This window comes from Patagioenas fasciata, chromosome 14, assembly GCF_037038585.1.
Source record: "Patagioenas fasciata isolate bPatFas1 chromosome 14, bPatFas1.hap1, whole genome shotgun sequence".
Lineage (NCBI taxonomy): Eukaryota > Metazoa > Chordata > Aves > Columbiformes > Columbidae > Patagioenas > Patagioenas fasciata.
Genome location: NC_092533.1, coordinates 17,228,264 through 17,247,542, shown reverse-complemented (window position 1 = coordinate 17,247,542; position 19,279 = coordinate 17,228,264). Strand labels below are relative to the sequence as shown.

The 19,279-nt window shown below is 47.4% G+C and overlaps 1 protein-coding gene across 1 annotated transcript in view; it reads left to right on the top strand.

The window, feature by feature from the left end:
* Positions 1–1,467: 1,467 nt before the first annotated feature.
* Positions 1,468–19,279, top strand: part of UBE2D2 (ubiquitin conjugating enzyme E2 D2) — a 29,478-nt gene continuing 11,666 nt past the window's right edge. The window contains exons 1-5 of the mRNA XM_065848809.2: positions 1,468–1,816; positions 10,664–10,727; positions 15,772–15,803; positions 15,895–15,972; positions 16,061–16,166. Of these exons, the coding sequence (XP_065704881.1) occupies positions 1,793–1,816; positions 10,664–10,727; positions 15,772–15,803; positions 15,895–15,972; positions 16,061–16,166 (304 nt within the window). The 5' untranslated portion in view covers positions 1,468–1,792. The remainder of the gene's footprint in view (positions 1,817–10,663; positions 10,728–15,771; positions 15,804–15,894; positions 15,973–16,060; positions 16,167–19,279) is intronic.

Sequence of the window (19,279 nt, the reverse complement as noted above, 5' to 3'; positions counted from 1 at the left end):
AGTCTCCCCTCATAAGACAAAGAACCCTTCAGCTCGTTGGCAGCACTCAGAAACATTCTCTGATGGTCTTTTTTCTGATACAAGCTGCTTAGTCACCTGTAAACAATTGTTATTATTGTCCATACCACTGTTTTCCACGGAGATGCTGGATGGAAATTAATTTTACTTCTACATTTGGCATTGGGCCTATGGATGCTGTTGTTGCTGGAGAACGTTCATCTCCCTCGGTGACACCGCTGGCCCCATGGGCACACGGAGGGTCCCGAGTCCTGCGCTTGGTCACCGAGCTTGTGCTCTTCACTCAACACTGTGGCTCTGGTGTTGTACTGGAGATACTTTGCCATATAACTTAAAGCCTGTTCAATGGTTTAAACCTTTATTATGCAGCCACACCGTGACCTGCTGGGTGGACTCTTGGCTGAGGGAGCTGGGGCTCTGGAGCTGGAGGAGACTGAGGGATGACTCATTCCTGGGGATCAATATGGAAAGGGGGAGTGTCAGGAGGATGGAGCCAGGCTCTTCTTGGTGACAACCAATGATAGGACAAGGGGCAATGGGTGCAAACTGGAACACAAGAGGTTCTGCTTAAAGATGAGAAGAAACTTCTTCGGGGTGAGGGTGTCAGAGCCTGGCCCAGGCTGCCCAGGGAGGTTGTGGAGTCTCCTTCTCTGCAGACATTCAAACCCACCTGGACACCTTCCTGTGGAACCTCAGCTGGGTGTTCCTGCTCCATGGGGGGATTGCACTGGATGAGCTTTCCAGGGCCCTTCAACCCCTGACAATCTGGGATTCTGTGGCTCTGTGCCCCCACCCTCCCAGCCCTAAAACTGCGTGACCACCCGCCAGCCCCGTGTCTCTACCCACGGGGACGCTGGGCCAGTGTCACCCCCGCAGGGCACCCGGTGTCACCAGCACCGCTCTTGGCGCCACTTCATGTGTTCCCGGGGGTCTCTGCCTGCCCCAGCCGGGGTCACCACCGTGCGGCGCTCCACAGGCCCCAGCCCATCGCCGGGAAGGTGCCTCGGGCCCTCCTCAGGCCTCAACCTCCACCTCCCCGTACCCCGCGGGGGCGTCAGCGGCGCCTCCCGGGCCGGCCCAGCCCTGGCCCCACGGCGGCGGCGCGGCCGGGACTTCTTCCGGTGCCGCCTTCTCGCGAGAAGCCGCCGTCACACGCGCTCGTGGACGAGCGGCACCTCACGCAGCCGCTGTATCCTTCCGCGCTCTCCCCCTCCCCCTTCTGGAGAGTTCTGCACGGCGGCCGCAGGACAAATAGTCCCCACCGTGCCCCGCTCTTGTTCTCCTCCGCCCCGGCCTCCCCCTCTGGCCCTAGCCCGGGCTCGGCCCCGTCGCGGCGGCCGCCTCCGCGCCGCCAACCGCGCCGCCACCCGAAGGCGGCGGAGCGCGGCGGGGGGGTCGGAGCGCGGTGGCGGAGTGATACGCGGAAGGCCAGCGAGGAAGCGCCAGCGCATAAAGAGGCGGCGGAGGGATGCGGTAGGAGCTGCGGCAGCGGCAGCGAGCTCCAGCGCAGCGGAGCCGCCAGCGAGCAGCGCGCCCGGCCGGCCCGCCCGAGGCCCAGGCCCCCCCACTCCGCCGCCGCTGCCTTCTGGGGGGGCCCCCCCTCCCTTTTTCCCTCCCCCCTCACTCTCTCCTTCCCCTCCTCCCTTCCCCTCCCCCATCTTCTTCCGCGCCGCCGCCACCTCCGCGCTCCTCCTTCCCCCCCCTCCCCCTCGGAAAATAGTCCCCGCGGGCTGCCCCCTCCCCGCCCGCCCCTCCTCGCCGCCTCGCGCACACAATGGCGCTGAAGAGAATCCACAAGGTAAGGGCAGCGCCCCGCGCCTCGGCCGGCCCGGCCCCGCCGGCCCGCCGCCCGCCTTACATAACTCGGGTAGGCCGCCGCCGCCCGGGCCTGCGGGAGGGAGGAAAGGGGAGGCCGGGCCCTGCCCGCCGCCGCGGGGTCGCTCCGGTGCCGGCCGCGGCCTGAGGGGCTCCGGGCGCTTTTCCCCGCCCGTCATGAGGGCCCGGGGGGAGGTGGGGGCGGAGGAGACGTTCCCCGGCTGCTCTCGGCGCTGCGGGCCGGGCGCGGGGGCTGCGGGCCTGCCCGCCCGGGCTTTGTTTGCTTCCCCCGGGAAGGTCCCTCCTACCCGGGCGCCTCCCCGGGGTTTGGGGCCGTGTTCTGGCCCCGGGGGCGGCCGGGCCCTTCCGAGGCAACGTGGCCCCGGGAGCCCAGGCCCTGGGGCCGCGAGGGGGCGCCGGCGGCGGGGCCGGGCCGGGCGGGGGCTGCGCGGCCTGGGGAGCGCGGGGCCGTGGGGCCGGACACGCGTGGGGCCCCCGGGAGACGCTGGAAGTTTTGGCGGAGCTTGTTTGGGCTCCGATCGGCCGTCAAGCAGCGATGGGGTCGGGTACTGAACGCGGGGTGTAGCGAACTTGTCATCTTCAACTAGTCCGAATAGTGTGATTTATCGTTGTAACGGAGCCGCTGCTGCTCTACAGCCTGAGTCATCCAGCAGGGAAAGGTGTGGGGTGCCAGTGCCCCGCGCTTGGTGTCCTGGCCTTTCAGGAGAACACGGCTGCTGAGCCCCCTGTGGCCTTAAAACCCGGCTCTGCTTGATCATCATAGTGTCTTTTAGCAGGAAAAACCCCTCCGTCCGAGAGCGGGGTATTGAAGTACGCTTCTGTTACCTTGGTGAACCAGGCAGGGAATTTATATCCTTTTCCCCACTAAACGTGTAGCTGTCAGTTTGGAGTCTCCATGCAGGGCTGTAGAAGCCAGTCCTCCCAGTAGGGTTTCTGGTCTCGATTACTGTGCAAATCTGACTTTTGTCTACAACCAGGCGTGAATCTGCTCTCTAATTTAAGATCACTTTGTTAGCTCTGTCTTGTTATGTATGTAGCATCAAATTTGGATCACGTGTTAACATATTTGCTTTGATTGTAGGTTATCTTGACGTTTTTGTGGAGCTTCGTGTGTGGTACTGATCAAATTAAAGCTAAAGTGAAGAAGAGAATTGAAGAGAGCTTGAAGGCTTATGTGTGCTCCTGGAATAGATAGAGCTTGAAAGGGAAGGACTTCAAGTATAATTTTAGTGTATTGAAACTTCATATAAACGTACAGTAATGGGTTATGTAAGGAAGTTGTTGTCCAGCTGAGTGTTGCTCTTCTGTGATATTCAGTCATGTATTTTACTGATATTCGGTGTAACATGAGGGCTGTTCCATGGAGTGTTTGTGGGTGTTTTGAAGGAGCAATTACTCCTGGCGAGTGGGCTGTGCCCCCCACCATGACTGCTGATAGCACAGGGCTCCTGTGGACTGGCTCTGTCTCCTGCCAGGTCGCTGCAAAAGTGCTTTATTGCAGTTTAGTGGGTGCTGAGGTTCAGGATTCAACACTGTTTCAGAGCACTTCTGTTTCTAGTCTGTGTTTTTTAACAAGAGCGGAGCTGAATGTGTTGAGTCTTTGTTAACGTTGCGCTCATGGTCTGATTGTTCGTGCTGCTTTTCAAGGATAAAGGATCCTGTGGGATAATGGGGACTGTGTAAGGTTACAAGAGCCTTTAGAGGCTTGGGAAGTGGGGCGAGAGCGTCGCCAAAGCGATGGTGTGGATTGAGCTCTGCAAAGTACCAAGTGTTTCAGTGCAATCGGAGTGGTGGCTCTTGAGGAGGGAGGTGATAGGGCTGTAGGCAACACTTCCAACAGAAACAAAGTATGTGAAGGTAAATAAAACCACATTTTCTGGTGGTCCAAATGCTTTCAAAGTTAAATGGTAGTTAAGCTACAGACTGGAAAGGAGCACTCTTAATTTGAGTTACCGTGGCTGTCTTGCTCAGCTACTTGAGTAATAATTGCTGTTTACACTCGAGCTATTTTAAACCCTGTGGAGGGTGTTCCTATCATCTCGTTTTTGTTCTGGTTCCTGGGAAGAGCAAGGGTGTCCCCTGCACGGTGACCGTGCCTTTGGGATAGCGAGGTAACAGCAAGTTTCCGACCTTTGCTGTTGCACCTTGTGGCAAGAACAAAAGCCCGCGGAATGTGGATTAAGTGGAAATAATCCCAGTAGACTTGAGTACAAAGGAGTGATGGGAAGGAAAGCTGCTGCTTAGGCATTTTTAGAGGGTGTTATCAGTCTCGGTGTATCGGGTCTCAGTCTTGCCCCTGGCTTTTGTGCTTGGCCGTTTGGGTTTTATGCTTGACTGCAGACTATGAGGATTTCTCCAAAATGTGTGTGTCCTTGGATAATACAGGGATGAGAACTTGGAAACAAGCAGAAAACCTCAAGGGTAAACCTTTGGTACAGTGTCACCTGAAATGGCCTCTTGCATGTTGCCCTCTCCTGGGCTGGAAGAGGGGCACAAGAAGAAGTTTTCTGCAGGTGGGTAAGTGTCGTTGCTGGTGTGCGAGATGGCTCAAGAACCTCTGTGGTCTGTCCCAGCGTGTCTCTGGGGACTTGCTTGTTCTTGCGGTTGTTTAGAGACTTGAGCTGGGATAATGCGTCTTCACAAAGCAGCAGCTGTTCTTGAAGCAGATGCTCCGGAAGAGCTCAGACTCAAAACCTGCTATCAGATTGCTGCTTGTATATTCACCGAAGCCTTTCAGGCAGTGATGTTCTTCATTCGTGCTTAGGTTCTTATACAGGTATTAAACTTGGAGCTCTTTCCTTGTGGGAAATGTTTGAGATGTAGGAAGTGATGCCAGCTAGAGTCCCTGTCAAGTGTGGGGGTAACAATGAAGTATAGCAATTTCATTGTTATTTTATCATGGATATATTTTCTAAAAATAGGTCGTTGTGTTTCTTATATATATATATATATATATATATATATATCTCAGTGTGAAGATATCCAGAGGCAGGATGGGAGGGATAACCGATGGGCTGTAGTGAATGGTTTCCATTTTAAGGTTTCAGCAGAAGTACTTTGAATTCAGCCACATCCCAGTCTGTGTTTCTTATCTTTAGGGGGTGTGTTACCTATAACTGAACAAGTAGGGCACTGTTCGGCGTTCTTTGAATGGGAGAGCAAGTAAAAGATTAGTTCATTTGCCTTCATGGGTTTCCCCCACATGAACTGGTTGATGGACCCTGCAATGAGGGGGAAGGGGAAATCAGAAGCTGTGCTGAAGTAAAATGTTGTCTTGTGGCAGAGCAACAGTGGCTTATTACTGCTTATAATTTAGAGACTCAAATCCAGGTAATGTTTTGCAGAACTATACTCTGTGCCATAGCAATGTCCCTATTGAGCTGTGGAAGATGATGGGCTTGCTCATAGTCCAGAACTGCTTGGCCTCCTGAGATGTTTGAGTATTGCTTGTGCCAGGACGAGCACTGCCTGCAGGTGGGATGCGTTAGACTGGCTAGTTGAACAGCATTAGTGTTGAGTTGTGAGCTACCTGTGCTGGGATACTTGGGGTTATTTCTGCACAACCAGGTCTGCTTTGCAGCAGCTGGTGGGAACAGCTCAGTCCTTCCGTTAACAACCTTGTCTGCTGGTGCAGCCCATCTGCGGTACAGATCTCCTGCGTTGCTGGGACAGGGAATGCTGCTACAGCTTCTGCTGGCCAGCACGGCTTTCTGGTACGCGGATTCCACACCAGGAGAGGGTTGTACATTCATTGCTTTGGTGTTCTTGCTGTTCTGACTTTAAAAACATAGTGGGGGTGACAGTTACATCAGAGCTTCTTTATAACATGTACCTGGGGTACTCCCGTGCTTCACGTAGCTGGACTCTTGTGCTACTGAACTACGTGCTTTTTAACTCTTGCGGAGTTGTAAGAACTAAAAGTCAGTGGATCTGAGCCTTTCAAGCATTGAAAAAGCAGATTCTGTCAAGGGGAAAGGATTAAAATGAATCTGTAAATAGGAGAGGTTACCTTAGAATGGTAGATACTCTGGAACCACAGAAGTCCTGCAGAGCTGTAGATGCTGTAGGGTGGGGGGATCCAACAATTTTCACCACATCAGCCTCATGGTTGCCTTCAAAGAGCTGAATGTAGTTTTAGTGGTGTATAAATGTAACTACTCCTACTGCTGTAGGGAATCGGATTTGACCTCTGTGTGTGTGAGCAGAGGGACAGCTCAGACTGGAGCAGGGAGGGAGATGCTGGAGTCCAAGCTGACAGCCTCTGGATGGTCCCTGGCTGTTTGCAGTCACACATCTGGTGCGTTGAAGTGTATTTGGGGGATGCTACCATGTACCGAGGTTTATTAAAACTTCTGGAACTGGCTGGCAGAGGTTTCTGACTCTTTTCTCGCTTGGTTGGCTTTTTGATGTTGCTAGTTATGTTAATTATTCTGACTAAAGGCTGTGTTAGCATTAACTTAAAATCCTTAAAAATAGGTTTATGGCCAAAGCAGTTTTTACCAGGAGCATGGTAGACTTAGGAGAGAATTGTTGTCTAGTGGAATAAATCTGAACTACTTTAAAAATTAAGTACTTTAACAATGTCAAGGTTTAAGGCAAATATCTTTTGGAGTTTAAAACTAATTTGAACTTAATGTGCAGGGAAACTTTAAGGTAAAACTTAAAGCGCTTGTGTTTGATACCGGCTGTCCCCCATGCCTGGGGTGTCCCTGGCTTGGGAAGTGCTGTGAGGGGCTCTGTCACTTCAGCACACTCCAGCTTCCTTACGTGTTTTCCTGGAACCCCTAAGCAGGGGTGTCTTTGTTGGGAACTGATCAACACAAGTAAATCTGATTTGGGGGCCTAAATGCCCCTTTCTTGTATGAGTGTTTTAGCTTTTTTTTCAGGGTAACTAGCTCAGGAGTGTAGTGGTAGTAGTTTCATTCAGCTTTGCCTTTGAGCAAGACACCTTTTGCTTTGTACCACGTTTCCACTTCCTCATTTCTGCAGAGGAACTAATTAATACTTTCAGCTCTAAGCTGGGTTGGGTTAATGGTATGATCTGCAGCAGTGGGCCCAACCCCAAGGGTATTTTGCTGTAGGAGACAGGGCAGAAACCTGAAGTTCTTAGAGTTGGCTTTCCAGCTGAAGGCCCTTGATGGTGAGGTGGCCTCCTGGGAGCTGAACAACTCAAACCCAAGGCTGCTGGATTCTTAGCTTTTTAAGTTCCTAAAAGCAAAACCTTCTGCATGTTGTTTAAGGATCAGAAACTGTCTCAAATGGGAGCTGGCTACAGCTTGCTTCAGGTATTGGTTGGAAATCAACGTTGTCAAGATTAGACTTGACCATTGAGCAACCAGCCTTCCCAGATGGTGAGGAGCCGGAGAAACCTTGCAGGGCCTGGTATGGCAGGAATGGTTCCGGTTTGTAGATGATACCAAACTGTAATTGAATCCTCTAGGTTTGAGTTCCAGTTTTATGGGAACTCCAGAGTTGTTTGGTCAGAGTTATAAACCAGCTGGTTTTCAGTCTCCCTCAGGAATATCTGGAAGCAAAGACCTCACTGGGTCTGGGGTTGTGTTAGGGCTGTGGAAACTGCACCAAGGTCTTCAGAAGGCAAAATAACCTCTTCGATGTAAAAGCTTGGGACTGTGCTGCAGCAGTGGGTCCTTGTCTCCATCTGCACCTGGATCAGTGCAGCTGTATGCAGGTACCATTCCTGGTTTTAAACTTGGGCTCTGCAGGTCTGACAAGTCAGCAGGAGAAGTTTTACTGGCCTGGCAGCCTGAAGAGAAGTGTGTTAGAAGCAGTTGTCTACCCTGCCAGGAAATCCAGAAGGTGTGTGTGTGTATGGAGACACAGTGCTCTGCTGTGATGAGCGGCTGTGTCCAGAGCTGCCCTGTGAGCTTCAACATCCTCCTCATCAGAGCTGCTCTACAAAAACTTAGATTTCTATTACAGGGATTTGAGTTGAGAGTTGGTGCTAAACTTTTCCAAATGCAAGGAGCTTATGCACTGCTTTTTACACAGGACTTTTAATCTGTGACGCTTTCAATCTGTGAGTTTCTAGAGCAGAACCTGAAATGCTGCCTTAGGTGACAATGGCATTGGTGACACAGTGGTATGAGTGTCCATTTTGAAGTCATCTCTTTTCAAGGAGATACTGTGCGTGGCTTCAGAAAAACAGTATTCCTTCTAGCTGGAGCTGAAGGCGGGAGAGGAATAAACAGTATTTTGATGAGTAAAGGGCTGCTATGAAATAAACTTCATTGTTGCCTCTATATCTAAGGTGAGACTTAGCTGCTGGTATCTCTGGGACTGTGTTTGTTTCATCCAGTTCGGTGTAACAGTGATTTTGAGCAGTGGGATGTAGGATGAATGCTGGGGCAGCTTTGGAGCTGTGTATTCTACTAGCTGGTAGAACGTATGCTCAGGCGCCAGCCCCTGTTTGTCACTATTTCCCTTTTCTAGTTGGGAAGGCACATGCTAGGCTTTGAAATATAATCCATAGTAGGTTGTGGTTTTACATGGAAAACACGGATGCTTAGAATTGTACTTCAAGTCTAGTGTTGTTGCATCCTATTTATGCATAAAACAGGAGTGAAGGGGATGAGAAATGGTAAGGAAGAGAGATTGAGGGGTGTGTGGGGGGTTTTTAATAGATGTGTTTGGGGTTTTGAGTTACTGTAACATTAAATAGTGTAATTCAGAAGACTAGAGTTCAGTAGCATTTGGAAGTGTACTCTGTACAACTTCAGAGATCTGGTGTATTCCTATTGAAGTTTTCATGCCCATACTTCTGAATTAGTGCATGTGGAGACTCCCTTCATTCTGTGTAGCTGTGACTGTAGACTCACCACGAAGAACCTGTGTCCCCAGTGAAGTTGTGTGTGGGACCACGCATCCCTTTGCACTCACTGCACAAGGTGTCTCTTGCTGGAGCAGAGCATGGTGCAATCAGCTACTCTCTGCTTTTCAGACTGGCACTGTCTGAAAGCTTTTATAGTACCTGCACTTCTCTAGGATAGAGCAGTATTCTCCTGTTGCTCAGTACTGTACTAGATATTGAATGTCCTGGAGCTAAAGCAGAGAGGTGTATACAGGTGGTGGGGAGGGAAAGCATGCTACTGATCTTTGTGCAAGCTGATTTTTAAACCAGAGGTAAGGAAGGAATCCTCACTTGGCTGAAGTTGACTACTATGAACTGATGTGCATAACCGACAGCACTGTGAAAGGCTATTGTCCTTTGGAGGGTATCTGAAGATGCCCTCTGCTCTTGGGGGACAGAAGGCTCTTCAGCAGGTGCTGCATGCTCAATATTTACTCCTGTCCAAGTCTGATGAACCACAAAGAGTAGGAGCAAGGTTTGCTTGAGTCAGCACTGTGAGAAACTCGTAGGAGCATTAGAGAAGTCTCAGCAGCCTGATGTTTTCATCTGGGCTCTTGGAGCTGGGAGACACAGAGCGCAAAACCAGACTTGAGTGTGCTTTACAGGAGCTGAGGTACATGGAGCTTTGCATCTCCACTGCAAGACGTGTGGGGACTGCGTACTGAGGGGATAATCCCTGGACCCACCTGTTTGATGTAAGGCAGCATTCTTGTGTTGTGACAGAAGGAGGTTCGGTTACTGGTGACCTCCCAACTCACGCCTAGAACCTGGAACTCCCATGGTCTGTCTATTCAAGAGCTTAAGTACTGCCTGTAAATAACAGAAACTCACTAAGTGGTGAGCTTTTTCCATTCCTGCAGTCAGCTTGTCATGGTCCTTGTCCTTGAATATTGTATCTATCAGAGCCTCAGAAGTCTGGTACCAGAGACTCTGCCGTGGGCTGTTGCTGGGAAGCCGTGCAGGCTGGGAGATGAGGAGCTGAACTGGCCAGGGACAGCATGGGAGCAGCTCCTGAATCTCCTAACAGCTGCCTGGTGTTTAGGCTTTCTAGACTGAGCTAGCACAGAAGAAAGTTAAGATGTTTGGGCCTGTCATGCAAAGCAAGTGACTGAGCCAGAAACAGAGCAGACAAAGTTCGATTGTAAAGTTTTGCTCTATTTGCACTTCCCACTAAATGTCCACTTCCTGAGCAAATTGCTCATGTGAGTTACTGGTGACAGTGTGTGGACTCTTTCTCACCCAGGCTGAAATTTTGGAAGTATTCTGAATTACTCAAACCATTCAGCCAGAGCAATTGAGACTCATAATAGGGCTTTTCAGAGGAAAACTTGACTGATACAGCTGCTTAAGTGAGAATTTCCATTCCTGGGCTGGCAGTTTTATAGGTAGAGAAGGCTTTGTATTTTGTTCCATTTAACTGCCTATATTCATCTGGAGATAAAACAATTATTGAAGTTTTGTGTACTGCAAAAAGGCTCCTGCAGGTGTGTGATGATAAACTAGATCAGTACAGCTGGAGCAACCTGGAAGCTGTTACAATACTGGGGATGAAATAAGGCTGAGGCTGAGTTGTTGGATTGAGGCCATTGTACCTCTGACCTGGAGATGGTGCAATAGGTGATACCCTGGTAATGCTTGGGATTTCTTAACTTCTGTTACCAATGAAGGCAAACCTGATAGACCCTGGGACTTGGTGAAGATTGCAGTGACTTAGAGTGTGGAAACCTAGAGAGGAAGCTGCTGCATGTGCCAAATGTGTTACCTGGATTTAAGATGCAAAGTTGCTTTCTGGAGTCCTGGCTGTTAGTTTTATGGTGTTACCACTCTTGTGAGCTTAATCTCCATGACCAAGAGAGGCAACCAAAGTGCCACTAGCAGCTTTTTTAGCAATAACATGATTGGGTTGGAAACTAAAAGAAACAAACTTTTCCTGTTTTTCAGGAGTTGAATGACCTGGCACGTGACCCTCCAGCACAGTGTTCAGCAGGGCCTGTTGGTGATGACAGTAAGTATGCTACTACTAGCAAACACTTGGAATCTCTTTTCCATTTTCTTCTAAAGTGGAATGTCCTGTTCCTTAGAAAGGTTCTCCTTGTTGTTTCTTAGAATACTAGGTGCTAATCCTAAATTTGTTGTCCTTCTGTATCTCTTAATACCTTTCTTGTGTATCACAGGAGTTTTGTGTTACTCCCATTTTATTAGCTGGGCAACTGTGTGCACTGGGGGCATCTTAAATTACACCTTTAGAATTAACTGCTCTGGCATTCTCGTGAGGTATGAAGCTATTGAAACTTCAGTAACTCTGTGGCCAAACCAGCAAGCAGCTGCTTGTGGCTTTCTGAACTTTGATACTTAAACTATCTATGGTGTAGCCCCACGGTCCTGTACAAGGAAACCAAGCTACTCCTAGTTCTAGATGTTAGTCCAGCAAGGTTAGGGTTAACTGTATCTCACATGGGAGTTAACACTGTATTTTTAAGAGGGTTACATGTAGTCCTTGGGGATGAGAGAGGTTAAAATGTGGAGGGGAAACTAGTTAATAAGTTAAAGCTTGAATTATGAAGTAATGTTAGATTTAAAGTTTAGTGGTTATTGTGGTCAAATGAGTTATAGGAGCACTGCAAACATTGCTTGTTCTTTAATGCTTTGTGCTACTGAATTATAGAGCACACCAGAGTATCAGAACTGAAAGCCAGGTTTGACTCTTAAGTTTTATGCAGGATTTCACTCAGTTTAGAGTATGACTGGTGGCTTTCTTATGGAGCGAAGTCAGAATGTCTAAACCCTACTGTCATGACTTGACTTGTTGCTTGGTTTGGACGCAGCTGCTGGGCTGTGAGATGGGAAGTGCAGTGGAGTGCCCTGAAATCATCCAGCACTGTTCTGTTTGGAACCCTGCCGGGTTCCATGGGGGACAGCCAGGATGGTCCCTCTGACCCCCACATCAGCCGTCTGTCCGGCTGCAAGGCTGCTCACCTGTGTGCCAGCTGCAGTTGTTGTTCTGTCCTTTTGAAGCTTGAGGAACAGTGTTCAAGCAGGAAAAAAGCGGTTACTCTATAAAATCCTACCCTGAGTTGGTTTTGTCTAGCAGTTTTATAGTAGCATGGTCTACTTTTACCTTCTGCATGGGTTTTTCCCTAGAGAGGAGGGCAAGATATATCATGTGACTTGACTTAATGGTGTTTATATGGATGCTTCTTTATCTTAGTTGGAGGTCATGTTCCCAGTCTGCTTTGGTTTGCTCTGACTAAGGCAACTTAATTGTTGCCCCGTACTTTATGGTGCTTTTCTGTGCCTTTAAACTGCAGTGGTTTTGCAAGCTGTGCAGCCTTTTCCATATTAACTGGGTTTTCATGCTTTGTGGTGAACTACTTTTTTACAGCAGTGTGAAACTCTTGGGTTGTAGCTTAGGTGAGCAAGGTCAGTAGGATGTTTGCAGTGGACACGAGCACTCACAAGTTCACCTTTTGCCTTATAATTTTACCATGGGCCCTGGGGTAGCTTAAGACACTTGTTTTATGCATTAAGTGCCAGTGCGTTTAATGCATAAAATGCCAGAGATGAGGAAATGTGTTTCTGCTTTCTTGTAGCAGCTGTGCTGTGTAGGAAAGGCTACAGAAAACACGAAAGAACCTGGATGCCTGTTGAACAGCGTGCACTGAACTTGCTGTGCAACACGGTCTCTGACAAGTGTGCTGCTCAGTGAAGTGTCCCAGCTTGAGAGTGGGGGATGCTGAAGTAGGGAAACCCTCCATCTATGTGCTAAGAACTCTAAGCTTAAGTATCCTTTCCAAAAGGGAAAAAAAATTATCTGCCAAGATCTTCTGAGTCATTTCTGAACTCTTCAAAGTACTGAAGTGTATAGAAACTTATACATTCTTATCAATCTAGGACTAGCTTTGAAAAAGCGCTTGAAACCTGAGAACAGAAATACTGCAGTTAGTGGGGATGTTGCTGTCCAGTGATGCTTTCAAACAAGTGAAAGCTGTTTGGTTTTGAGGGGTTTTAGCAGTAGTGTCCAGGTGTTTCTAGGTACTCCCCATCTTATTTCTGCTTTCAAAGACGTATTTTAAAGATGCCTGTAGTTTCATGGAAGAGAAATTACTGAGATGTAGAGCCACTCTGAGGCTTTTCTATCCTTAAATTGGCAAGTGTGATTTGTGCCATGATAAACTACTTTGTCGCTTCCAAAGACTATCAAAGGTGATGGAGGTTGTCTGGTGGAGGAGGTGGTGATGTAACTCAGTGAATGCTTATGATGAAAAGTTACAACTGAACACAGAAAGCTTTCAAGTAATATTTAATTCGTCTCCTGTGCCACCTTTCAGAAAGACTTCTAATGAAGGGCTTTTACTATTGAGAGCGATGCTCAGGGTGTATGTGAGCGAACAGCAGCGGCAGCAATGGGAAGGTGCTTCCTGAGCTCCCTGTGCTCTGGGGCTGCTTCGTCACAATGACATTTCCCAGGGTTCAGGACATGCTGTGCTTGCGGAGCGATGTTTCGAGGCAAAGTCCAGCCTGTGCAAACTGTCCCCAGTTTTAAGCTTCTTGTCCCTCTAGTTCATAAACTTTGGAGAGTGAAGAGCTGTTTCTGCTTTGTAACCTGCAGGGACCAGATTTTCTTTCCCTTGGTGGTATAGTTTTAGCCCCTCTTCTGCCCATCTCTGGCCTTTGTTTTGGAAATATCCTTGGCACTGGATTACACAGGTACACTTAGAGTTCTCTGCAGTGGCTCAGTTCCTTCCAAACATGCACCTGAAAGTCAGCAACCCCCTTACTTTGTAAATAGCTTTTAAAATAGCTGATTTCAAAGTCAAGAACCAATTGAAATAAGCTCTGCATGACAAATCCATCTTTTAGTTTATCAAACTTCTCCTGGATGTGATGCGAATCTAAAGCTTGGGTTCAGCAAGCACTTTCCTCGAGTCTGGGTTTGGGGCAGGCAGGAACCAACCCCAAAGGTTGTAAAATGTTAAGATTCACTGTGCAAGTGTTTTTCTTTCTGGTTTCTTGTTGGTATTAAGACAACAGTTATATCAGTTTCTGGTTTTGGTGTGCAGAGGTGTGCAGGTTAATGTCCAGTGCTGTTGCGTACTCTGGTGCAGTCACAGTGAATCTCACCAGCATCTACTGATGCCTGTGAAATCCTTGGTGGTTTTCCTGTGAACCACAGTGATTTCTGCTGCCCCTCTGTCCTCCTGATCCAGGTTCCTCACTGTCCTGCCACAGGTGACAAGGGCTTCCCATGGAGCTGTTGGACCCTTTTAAAATGGGTGAATGCTACAGATGGACTCGTGAGCCATTGCCTTGTTTTCCCAACTCTGACTATAGAGTTTCTCAAAAGCCCAGCAGGTGTTACCAGCTGTTGTGAACCCTTTGTAACAAACCTACTGCTCCAACCAAACACTGCTCTCCTCTTGCCTTAGCAGGGCTGTTCCCAATCTACATTTTTTTCCCTTCCTTGTATGAGATCATTCCCAGTTGTAATGCCTGTACCACGTGTAATTAAAAACTGCTCATGCTAGATTAGAACAAGTACTGCCACTTTGGGCCGGAGCATCTTTTGGCACATGTAGGCTTGAGAGCTGTAGACACCAGTTGCAAGTTGAGTATTGACACACAGCTGCGGGTGGTGTCAGCTCCTGTGTATTGAAGACTTGTCTTGTAACAACGGGGAACTTGTGTACAGCTCCCCAGCTCTGAAGATACGATGTAGCAGACATCTATGCAGAGGGAAACTTCCCTGGTACTGTTTCACAAATTGTGAAGGTGGTGCTCTCTGCACAAACTGGCTCAGAGCCTTTGGAGAACTTAACTGCTGTAGAGAGTCCAGCACAGCCACAAAGACGATGGAGTGGAGCATCTCCTGTGTGAGGAAAGGCTGAGGGAGCTGGGGCTCTGGAGCTGGAGAAGAGGAGACTGAGGGGGGACCTCATTAATGTTTACAGATATATAAAGGGTGAGTGTCAGGAGGATGGAGCCAGCTTCTTCTCAGTGACAACCAGTGATAACACAAGGGGCATTGGGTATAAACTGGAACACAGGAGGTTCTCCTGAAATATGAGAAGCAACTTGTTCCTGGTGAGGGTGTCAGAGCCTGGCCCAGGCTGCCCAGGGAGGTTGTGGAGTCTCCTTCTCTGCAGACATTCAAACCCGCCTGGACACCTTCCTGTGGAACCTCAGCTGGGTGTTCCTGCTCCATGGGGGGATTGCACTGGATGAGCTTTCCAGGTCCCTTCCAATCCATGACATTTTGTGATTCTGTGAACACAGGAACCCCAACAACTTGCTGACGTGCCTCATGCAGATGAACAGCTTTGATTGTTTTCCTTGTGTTCTGCAGCATAAAGACATTCTTCACAAATCTGTATTGCCAGATTAAGATGTTCACTTAGACAGATGCATATGAGTGAGACTTGATTTTAGTCTGTTTAGCTTGGAGAGTGCCCTGGCACACCTTGGTCCTGAGTATTGAGCAGACTGTCATTCCTGCATCCTCTTAGGACTTGTATTGCTTTCTGCTGCTTTAAGGAAATCTTGATGACTTTATGGAGACTAAACTTAAACATTCCATTGAGATCCCACTGGTGTAGGTTATGTCTTTACACATGGTATATACCAAGCTTAGGCTTACTCTCCATTTAGTCAAGGGTCTGTCTAGGAGAGATCCAGCCTAAGCAAGGTGTGAGTTTGTACTGTACCTCAGCAGGTTGCTCTGCAAGGGCTGGGCTTTGATTCAGGCAGTTCATTGGGAACAACAAAGCTGAACTCACTGATTTGTTGGCTCTGAAATGGTGACTGTAGCGATCTGTTTGTTTGCGGTACTGGGATTTTTTGCAGGGCACAACACGTGTGCTACCACAGCAGTCCCAAGGTGTGGACCAAGTCAGTGCGGAGTGTTGGTACTTGGTTTCATTTTTTTTGGCTTGCTTCCCTGCAGCCTCTCACAAGGCTGTTTTAAAATAGGCTTTCCTGTGCTGCTTTGTCTGGAAGTAAGTGGTTCATTACTTGAGCTTCTCCAAACTGAAGTAAATCTTTCTCTTTTTCAGTGTTCCATTGGCAAGCTACAATAATGGGACCAGTAAGTATGAGAGAATTGATGTTCATAGCTTTTTATGACTAGTCGTCTTGTAGTAACTCCTCCAACTGCAATGATTCTTTTTCATTAACAGAATGACAGTCCCTATCAAGGTGGAGTATTTTTCTTGACAATTCACTTCCCAACAGATTATCCCTTCAAACCACCTAAGGTGAGTGGCTTGTACCATAAATCTCTTCATTACCATGTGGTGTAATGTACATTTGTGAGCCTACACTGAAATTTTCCTTCTTCTGCAGGTTGCATTTACAACAAGAATCTATCATCCAAATATTAACAGTAACGGCAGCATTTGTCTTGATATTCTACGATCACAGTGGTCCCCAGCACTAACTATTTCAAAAGGTACCTCCAATGCTCATTTAATTTTAATCTGAAATGAATTACGGATTGGGATTTAGGATGTAAGAACTGCTGTGTCGCTGCTCCAGCCCTGGGACATCCTGGTGAGTGCAGGGAGCTCCAGATGTCCCGTTTCCCTGCGACCATAGGGGATTTGTCATCTTTGCGAGTACATAAGATAAGTCTTGCTACACCAAGTACATACTTTTGTCACCTCACCTCAGAGTCTAATAAAAAATCCACCAAAATTAAACCTGGTGTGTGCCAGTGGATGACTACAGTGTTCAGAATGCACACGGAGTAAAATGCATCAGGGAGCAGCTGTGGCCTTGAGAAACACTAAATCTGCTTTCACTTTGTTGTCTTAAAGTCCCCATTTCAAGGGAACATCAGAACTAGTTGTTAGTCATTTTTTAACAAAACTTTCAATGACATGAACTACCAAAACGTTTTAAAACTGCACTAGCTTGCCCTATTTTGGTTATTTTTTTCTAGTTAAAAACATCTTTGTGACAGGTCTTTGCTTGTGGTGCACCAGAATATATCCTTTCCCTGATAGAGTAGTATTCCTATTATTTAATGCAAATAGGGAGTTTTAAATGCCTTGAAAGATGACCCAGGACTGAGTTGTGTTGATTTTTCAGTCTACTGAAAATATAGCCCTGCGGTTTGTAGATCCAGCCATGGCAATTGAGAATACTTTCGGTCTCTTCTGTGCATGGACCATGTCCTGACCATTCAGTTTTTGTAGCTTAACCCTGTCTTTGTAGTTAAACACCACAGATATCGCAGACCTAGAGCATCCCTTACATTGTGTCCCAGCTCCATGATGCTGCCCTTGACTGTAAGTTTTGCCTTCAGCTACATGGGATCTTCCCAGGCTCTTTTTTTGTTCAGAGCGATGGCTCCTGGTGCCCTCCCTTGTGCACCATAACTATCTCCCTTTCACCAAACTCTTAGAAGTTCCAGCCTTCTCTGTCCATCTGAAGGCTTCTGCTTTTATATAAACATGTGGAAAGACAAAGCAATATCTTGTCTCTTGACCAAAGTGAATTGGTGAGAGCACAAGGCTGAAAGTCTCCCCTGTGGGTTGAAGACACTGAGGAAATGTCAGGAAAGGGAATGTGATTTTGAGGTTGATGCAGCTCAGCTTACAGATGCTTTCAGCCAAGTACTAGCTACTGTAACAGCACCAAGTTAGTACCAAGTACTGATGTCTGTCATGTTTTGATTAAATTGCCATATAACTGATTAGAATACTATAGTTGGAGAACGTGGAACGTGACGTGGTGTCTTTGTTTTAAAGCCTAAAGTGACCATACAGGCAGCGGGTGGTAGATGGCATGCTTGCACGCACTGAAGGATAGACTGGAATTAGGACTGCTGGAAAAAGGAGCAAGAATCTAAGAGGTGCTTGTTTCATGAAGGAATTAAAGGCAGCCAAAGAAATTGTTCCAAGTGACTTCACAGAAATTCAGAATACTTCCTCAGAAATAACAGGGGTGTCTTGTCAGAGGGCAGAGCTCAACTTAGGGGCAAGAGCTGATACTTAAGCATTCCTGCCGTGAACAAGTATAAATAAATTCCACAGAGGCAACTTCAATCATTTAGGGTGGAAATCTCGTTTTCAGTAAGTTTAGAGCTGTGTTTTTGTGGACTTTGGTACTATTTCAGCTCTCTAGTAACTCTGAGCCTTATCAAAGAATAACTGTGTTCCTAGTAGGAAAAGCTGTTGGGTTATGTAATTAAAAATCAATAACAAGACTGAAGTTATTCAGCATGAAGTTTACATCTGTTCTAAAGCAGCAATTTAGTGTTTGTAGTATAGATTTTAGAGTATTTCCTAAATTGTGCCTCCCTTTAAAAGGGGATGCAATTGGGAGCAAGCTGTTAGAACTTAACATCTGTAAGCAGATAACTAGAACGCAGCTATAAAAAAACTATACTGATAGGGAAATTGGGGAACACTAGAAACAATTCTAGGAAAGAGCATCCGGCTCACATGGGCCAGATATTATGTTGTTCCTCTAAGCTGCAAGGGGAAGGTGAAGGGCTATACAGTGGCTTCATTTTCATCTCTGGTGCTACTTTTTTGGTGGAAAGACTGAAAAAGTTGGCTGTTCCAGAGAGGACTTGAAGTATCACAGAATCATTTTGGTTGGGAAAGGCCTTTAAGGTCACGGAGTCCAACCCTTAATGCTGTATCTGGCCTGGGAGCACCCCCTGCCCTGTTTGGGCATGATCATGAGGGCTGGGATGTGGGGCTATTGGAGCAGGTTTGTTGCAGACTGCTAAATAAATAAGGACATTTCTGTCCCTTGGTGAGCAGCTTTATCAAGTGATCTTGGCTGTGCCAACAGAGGTGACTTGTATCTTGGTCTTTCAACATGTTTGTCCCTCCTAGACTTGTTAAGATGGGTTCTGAAGAACTGAGAGAACATCACTGAGTGTCTCAGTAGAATAGCTAACTTGCTTGTATTAGCAATTCTGAGGTAAGTGTTTCTTAAAGAACACATGTTGTAGGATAAATCATCTCAAAATAGTCTTAAACACACCTTGGTGGTTAATTTAAACTCCAAAGCTTAAGCAGAATGTGTAGGCTTAAATTGTTGTATCAAAGTCCACATAAATAAGAATCCCTGTTGCCTTAAACAGGAGAATAAAGTGTTTTAATGTGATTATAACTGCTCTCAGCCATTTTTCAGAAAATCCTACTCTGTCTTGAATTTAGCAAGTGCATGTGCAAGAGTTAGTACTAGACTGAAGTACTTGTTCAGCAAAGGCTGGGCTGACTTGCTCTGTCCCCTCCCAGTTTTCCCGACCGTGTTTTATAAGCTACGTGGCTCGTTAGTTAAATTAAATATGTTGGAATACTCTGCCTGGTGAACAGCAGTGAGTAACTTCTGTCTCATTCACTTCCAGAGTTCAGCTCGCACTCTTCAAGCTCTTCCCTACCTGTGCAGTGTGAATTTTCTGTGGTGCTGCTCTTACAGGTGTTGAAGAATTGCGTTACTAAGACTTCCTGGATAGGAAATCCCAAGTACCCAGCACCCTAAATGAGCCTGATCCTCCCAGTGCAGTTTTCCAAAACAGGAAGTTGGTTTCTGATCATCCTC